Consider the following 6,789-nt stretch of genomic DNA (forward strand, 5'->3'; position numbering starts at 1 on the left):
GTTACCTGTCTGTGTGTTACCTGTCTGTGTGTTACCTGTCTGTGTGTTACCTGTCTGTGTGTGTGTTTACCTGTCTGTATGAGCTGCTGCTCCTCTGGTTCCTCTCCAACAATCACCTCCTCGTGTTTGTGCAGGTCTGGGAGCAGATGTTTGTGTTGTTTAATAAACTGATGAATATTTCAGCTTCACATGAAGATAATAAGAGTGTGTTTGTGATCCCTCACCTCCTCTGTGGAGTGTGACCTGAGGCTGCAGGAGCTCCAGCTGCCTCCTGTGCCTGTAGCCTGAAACCTCCTCTTCCTCCTCCTCTCCATCACCTACGGTCCTCCCCACCACCTCCAGGATCTCCTGGGTGGCTGTGCTCAGCTTCTCTGTGATGATTTCTCTCAGGACGTTGGTTTTAGGGATGCTGAGCGGCAGAAAAACATCCTTTCATTTATTTTGTGTTTCTGACTCAAACTGTTTTTAAAGTCACAACAAGCTGAAATGAGTCAAACAGTAAATTAATACCTGGGTGGTGTCTGGCAGTGCTTTGGGCCTTCTTGGTCCGGTCTGGAGGTGTTTGTAGACTGTTTATCATCATCATCACAGCTCCAGGGCAGGCTCTGACTCGGAGCTTCCTCCACAACTGAACACAACCAAAGTCTCTGTTTGTCTCTGAACAACTTGGATCCATGAACTCTTTATTAAAGGTGAGGTTTTACCTGTTTCCTGTGTGATCTGCTGCTCCTCCATCACCACCTCCACCTCATGGCTGTACAGATCTGTGACCAACACTTTGTTTCAGGACAAGATAAAACAACATTTCAGCTCAGGATCAACATAAAACCACTGAACGACGGCAGAGGGTGGTAACGCAGATGTTCGGCCCTCAGCACAGACGTGGCCCTCCACCTTACTTTTTATTATTTTAATATTTAACACAAAATGGTGCAAAATTCTGCAGATTTTGATGACAAACCTTTTAAATAGTGTGTTGTTTTTTTCAGGGGTGTACTGAAGTAGCAACACATTACAACTAAAGTCTCATCCTGTCATGTTAAGATCTGCTACTGTGACAGGCCATGCTGGTTTGTCTGTTAGCAAAATATCCTGAACTAAACACAAGAAACTCAAGTCAACAACTAAACTTTAGAGTTAACTAGATTCAAGATGGCTGCCAGAACAAACGCAAAAAAAAGTCAACTTCTATTCAAACGTTTAAAAATGTCATTAAAACAGCACGTCTATCACAATTAAAGCTCATTTGAAGGTTTGACAAAAACTGGCATTCTGGTTTATTATTAATCTCTTATTTTAGTGTTTTTATATTTTCAAAAAGTAGCAACATTTTCAGTGAGGTGATGTTTTATTGTGTCTGATTTAAAAAGAAATAAACGAAAAGAAGTGAAATAAACTGCAGATTAGCTCTGTGTGAGTCAGGCAGCCGCCATGTTGGATTTTAAAGTTGCAGCTCGAGATTTTTAAAATCAGAATCTAGATTTAAAGAATCGTTTAATTACGTTTAAACTAGTTAACTAACAGAGTCCGCCCTGCTTTAATTTAACAACATAAATTTAAATTTAATACATGTTAGATGATCTTCTAAACGTTATTTAGAAGTAGTGAGTTCTGCTCACCTCTTTTATTCGGGTTCTCCTGAGGCTGCAGGAGCTCCAGCTGCCTCCTCTGTCGGTCGATCTCCTGCCTGAAGCCCGAAGCCTCCTCCTCGTAGTCGGCTACGGTCCTCTCCACCACCGCTAAGATCTCCCGGGCGGCTGTGCTCAGCTTCTCGGTGATGATTCCTCTCAGGAAGTCGCTCTTGGACACACCGAGAGGCTCCGAGCCTCGTCTGCTGCTGAAAAACATCTTTTATTCGCTCTGGTTTGGGATGATTTGTTTTGTTTCCCTCCCCGTCAGTGTGCTCGCTTCGTTTTTCTTCCGGGTGAAACACTTCCTTCCGCCGCGCGAACGTTCCGCCGATGCTAACGCAGCTGCGCGCGGCGGACCTCGCTTCTGACTGTTAGCATGGAGCCCAGCTTGTCCACCGCCCCAGAAAACATGTCCAAAATGGACAGACTGAGGAGAATCATCACCGAGAGGCTGTCCGCGGCCACCATGGAGATCATGGCCTCGGTGGAGATGACCGTAACCGAATGTGAGGAGGAGATCGAGCGGCAGAGGAGGCAGCTGCAGCTCCTGCAGCCTCGCGTCATTAAAGAGGAGCCAAAAGGTTAGCTACAACCTGGACTGCTTTGTTATGCGGATTACACTGATAATCTCTTTAATATAAAATGAAAACTGGTTTACTGAAGTGTCAATTCATGCCGTTTCCTTTGGGAAACAAATCATAAAAATGAGCAAGAATCCGCTGGAATTCGGCCCGCGGTTTGACTGAATTTACCAGAAATGAGTTTTTACTCTTAGTTTAACAACAGGATTTGTTTTAAAGTTGTGAGGCATATTTTTAATGTATTCATTCACCGATATATTTTACAATAAGAGGCGGTTGTAAAAGATTCAGTTTATTAAAGACACTTTAAATGTTTACCGCCGAGTTTAGTAAGGGGCGGGCCTACACATCCGGGTACCAGGCTACTTTTCTGTAATGGCCGCCATGTTTGGGTGGTCAGTCGCGTAGATAAAAACCCCTCAGGCTCTCACATCCAAGCTATAAATTACATTTTGAGCTTGTTGAATTTGTACAATTCCAACAGTGTTTTCAGTTCACCTGTGACCCAGAAGAGTTTGGCTCTGCTTGTGTTTGTAATTATGAAATGGTCCATTCTGGACACAAAGTTTAATCTGAACCCAGATTAAGATTCACAAGAATAAAATCAATATAAAAAAGTGCATATTCACAATAACTCATTCTACAAACACGTGTTCATTTTGGGTTGTGCAGCTTTAAGATGGGATGGGTTTTCAAGCATTTACTATTAATTTAAGGAATTTAAATTAATTTTTCGGAGTTTTACTGGTGAAACTTTTCTTCAGGTGGACCTCGCTGAGTTTTACCTGATAATCACTACCTTACATATCACCGGCTGTATTTCCAGTTGAGACTTTCAGAGTTCTGATCCTGTTTTGTTTTATCATCATAACCGTCTGGTCCAGACGACAGGGGCCAGTTTTCTCTCTGTGAAGCCGGAGGACGTTTATTACCCGTGAAGGAGGAACCACCCAGATATGAAATATGTACGTCTTTTACTCACAATTATTCATTTTGTATAAATATACTTTTGTAAGAAATTTAATGTTTATTCTTTAAACATGTTTTTTTAAATTGGTGTGTGCCACAGGGATCTACTCTGGAGACCCTAATTTTTCTTATTTATGTTTATTTAAGTGAATGCTGCAACAGAGTCCACAGGTTTGTTTTCTTGTTTTTAAATTCGACTACTTCAAATATCAAAACATTCAGGGAACGAGTTCCAGAAGTTCACTTTGTTTTGTTTATCTTTAATACTTTTTAAAATGTACTTTAAAGTATTTACTCGTAGAAATACATGGAGATATTCTCAATCTTTTAGAAACGTTTGAATCTGCCTCAGCAATCTGGATCTATTTTTTTCTTCTTATGCTACTTTAGCTTTTAGTTAGGCGTTTGCTGCTTTTAGCTAACATTTTGTGATTTTTCTTTTAGCTTTGCTACATTTTGTCTTTTAACCAACCTTTTGCTGCTTTTGTCCATTGATTTTTTTCAAACCCTCTGCAGCTTTAAACTTTTAGCTTGTGTTTTATTAGAGGTAACATTTGGTAGCTTTTGGTTTATAACTAGCATTTTTTCCAACTCAGTTTTAATTTTAGCCAAAATTACTCAGTTATTCAATGGATTTTTAAGGAAAAACATAATTTGTTTGTTTTTGATTTGGTGATGAAATTAGTTCAACTAAAATAAAAAAAAACATGAAAAAAAAACTCTTATTTATGGTAATTTTTCTTACATTTAAATTAATCCTTTATATCACAAAACAACACAACTATTAAGATTTGTTTAATTGTAATTAATTATAAATATAATTAAAAAAATAGCACTTTTTTCCAAGATGGCGCCACGGTAGGCAGCCTGTTACTGCAGCTCCCAGCTTTTTTCCTACTTTTCTGTGTTTTTCTTGTGTTTGTGTTTCTTGTGTTTTTTTTAACTGGATTACTGAGATGCATCAGGACTTCTTGTGTTTAAGTTTTTCTTTTTAGCTCCTGTGTTGGGATTTCTACTGGTTATCAAACACGCCTTGGACCTGCAAAGTCTTATTAGAATAGTTGCACTCCACGTACTCTTTTTGGGACTTTTCTCTACCTCATTTGGAGATCCTGTGAGCAACTCCATTGTCTACAGCAGGGATCAACTGTTAAGCCGGGTTCCCACCAAACGCGTCTTGAGCAGCAAAAATGCTCCTGACGCATGTATTTGGCTGCTTGTCAACAGACGTCGATTCAGACCGAACGCGGCTGAAGACGCGCAATGGGAGGAGCTTCATTGTTTGTTTTCCGGTCTGTTGACGGTTGAAATAAAGATAAAATAAAGAAAATAGCTTTGTTTTATTTACTAAAGAGCAAGCAAACGTTGCGCACAGCAGATAATTAATTCACCAGATGATTTAAAGGTGATTTTTTTTTTTTTCAGTTAGTTTCGCCACTCCAGGAGCTGCGTGCTGACAGACACTTTTTCTTGTCCCGAGGACGAGCTGCTGACCCACATCTATTTCCAGCCAGAACACCAACTTCAGATGGTCGATTTCAGCTTAAAACAGCTCCTGTCCGTCTGTGTCGGGTTCAGGAAACTGTCACGTGGAAAAATTTGATTGGTTGCTGCTGCGCGTCGAGCAGCCAAAGTTCGATTTGTTGAACTCCAGCAGCCGCTGCTTTGGACGTGCCGCATGCGCGGAACATGCTCTGCCACATGTTGCGCGCTGCTACGTGCTGCGCTGCTCGTAGGTGCTCGTCCACCATAGACTTTGCATGTAAACTGGCTGCTTTGGCTGCTCAAAACGCGTTTGGTGTGTACCCAGCTTTAGAGCTGTGCAACTGGAGGGGACCCCCTCATGAGCGACCTGAGATCCCAGAGGAACTATGTTGTCAGAGGAGGGGACGCAGAGCTGGAGTGAAGTATAGAGAGAGGAGGAGACGGTACAAACCGAGAATCTCATCTAGGGGTCGACCGATACATCGGCCGGCCGATATATTTGGCCGATATTTGCGTTTTTTCCTTGTATCGGTATCGGCCGATATGTCCGTCCCTTTGACCGATCCATTCTTTGGGTCATGCAAGCGCATGTTGCCGGACCCTCCCTCGGGGAGAGAGCAGCTGCTAATGTTGTGAGACAGAGTGCAACAACAACAACAGGCTCCCCCTCTTCCTCTCTCCCTAACTTCAAACAGTATGTTGATTGCCACACTAGAGACAACAAAACTCTGGATCTGATGTTTGCCAACACCAAGGAGGCTTACAGCTAATCACCCCACCCCTGCTTGGTCACTCAGATCACAGTCTGGTCCTTCTCCACTCCACCTACACCCCCATTGTGAAGAGGAAACCCCCTACCAAGAAGGTGATAAGGCTGTGGTCTGAGGACTGCAGTGAGGCCCTGAGAGACTGTTTTGAACGTACACACTGGCYGGAACTCTACAGGCCTCACGGCGAGGGCATCAACGCCCTGACCCACTGCATCACAGACTACATGACCTTCTGTGTGGAGAACACTGTGCCAACCAAGAAGGTACGGTGCTTCAACAATAAACCATGGGTGATCCCAGAGCTGAAGGCCCTGCTGATCGAGAAGAAGAGGGTCTTCAGATCTGGCAACAAAGAGGAACTGAGGAGAGTGCAGAAGGATCTCAAATACAAGATCCGGAGTGGCAAAGAAAGCTTCAGGAAGAAGATGGAGGAGCAGCTCCAACAAAACAAACCAAGAGGACTGGAGAAACATGAATAAAATCTCTGGCCACTTCAAAGACAATGGAGGAGCAACAGGTCCTAACGATCGGGGGTGGGCTAACGACCTGAATTTGTTTTTCAATCGATTTGACTCTGGCCTGTTGACCACCTCCCCCACCACCCAGCTCCCAGCTAGCCCCCACCAAATGCTGCTCCCCCACTTTCCGCTTCCTGCCCTCTCCTCACCCCCACCCACAACAGAACCAGCCCCATCTCCCACTCCCATCCAGCCTCACATTTATGGAGGTAACTTTGTTGCAATTTCAATAAAAAAAATCAATCAAAACATTTTTTGCAAACCAGAAACTTTTGGTCGAATCTCAAACTTTTGGTTGACTGTCTAAGTTTTTAGTTGAACTCAAAAACATAAACTTGGCACAGAGAGTAGAGAAGCCGAGTCTGTGATCGGAAGGTCAATGATATACAGGTTCGACTCCAGGTTGCCCCACTTCATAATCTTTCTATAAAGACCCCACTTGGGGCCTTCAGCAAGGCCCTTAACCCCCCAGCTGCTCCCCGGCCGCTGTAATTGTCAGTCTGGCACTGCACGTGTGTTCACATGTGTAATGGGTTAAATGCAGAGACTTAATTTCCCCACCAGGGGATCAATACAGTATATGATAAACATCCGAGGCAGGATCGACTATGTTAGAGAGCGTACTCGGGTGATTTCCTGTTGTCCCTCCTTCATGTTTGAACTTCAACCCCAATGCATGAAGGAGGGATGACAGGAAATCACCCAAGTACGCTCTTACATAGTCGCTCCCTAGATTCCACCTCTTTTCAGTTTTTTATTTGTAAAAAATGTTTTGATTCATGTAAAATTTTGCTTCCACTTCACAATTGTATACCACTTTGTGTTGGTCTTTCAC

General features: G+C 43.0%; 2 protein-coding genes across 4 annotated transcripts in view; one reads left to right on the forward strand and one right to left on the reverse strand.

Annotated features, from left to right (window-relative positions):
• The window catches only part of LOC106529072 (zinc finger protein 883-like), a gene marked incomplete at both ends in the record, with an annotated part of 8,565 nt that extends 8,029 nt beyond the window's left edge, over window positions 1-536 (reverse strand). Inside the window, 3 exon segments of the mRNA XM_014024408.1 lie at window positions 71-136; window positions 225-409; window positions 511-536.
• A 1,426-nt stretch (window positions 537-1,962) lies between these two features.
• The window catches only part of LOC106529071 (uncharacterized), a 26,418-nt gene continuing 21,591 nt past the window's right edge, over window positions 1,963-6,789 (forward strand). For 2 of the 3 annotated variants that reach the window (XM_014024407.1, XM_014024406.1), the window contains exons 1-2: window positions 1,966-2,212; window positions 3,097-3,177. In XM_014024407.1, the coding sequence (XP_013879861.1) occupies window positions 2,008-2,212; window positions 3,097-3,177 (286 nt within the window). In that variant the 5' untranslated portion in view covers window positions 1,966-2,007. Of the gene's footprint in view, window positions 2,213-3,096; window positions 3,178-6,789 lie in introns of all 3 variants that reach the window. The other variant, XM_014024405.1, reaches the window with a different exon arrangement.

Source organism: Austrofundulus limnaeus, unplaced genomic scaffold (assembly GCF_001266775.1).
Source record: "Austrofundulus limnaeus strain Quisiro unplaced genomic scaffold, Austrofundulus_limnaeus-1.0 Scaffold421, whole genome shotgun sequence".
Taxonomy (NCBI): Eukaryota; Metazoa; Chordata; class Actinopteri; order Cyprinodontiformes; family Rivulidae; genus Austrofundulus; species Austrofundulus limnaeus.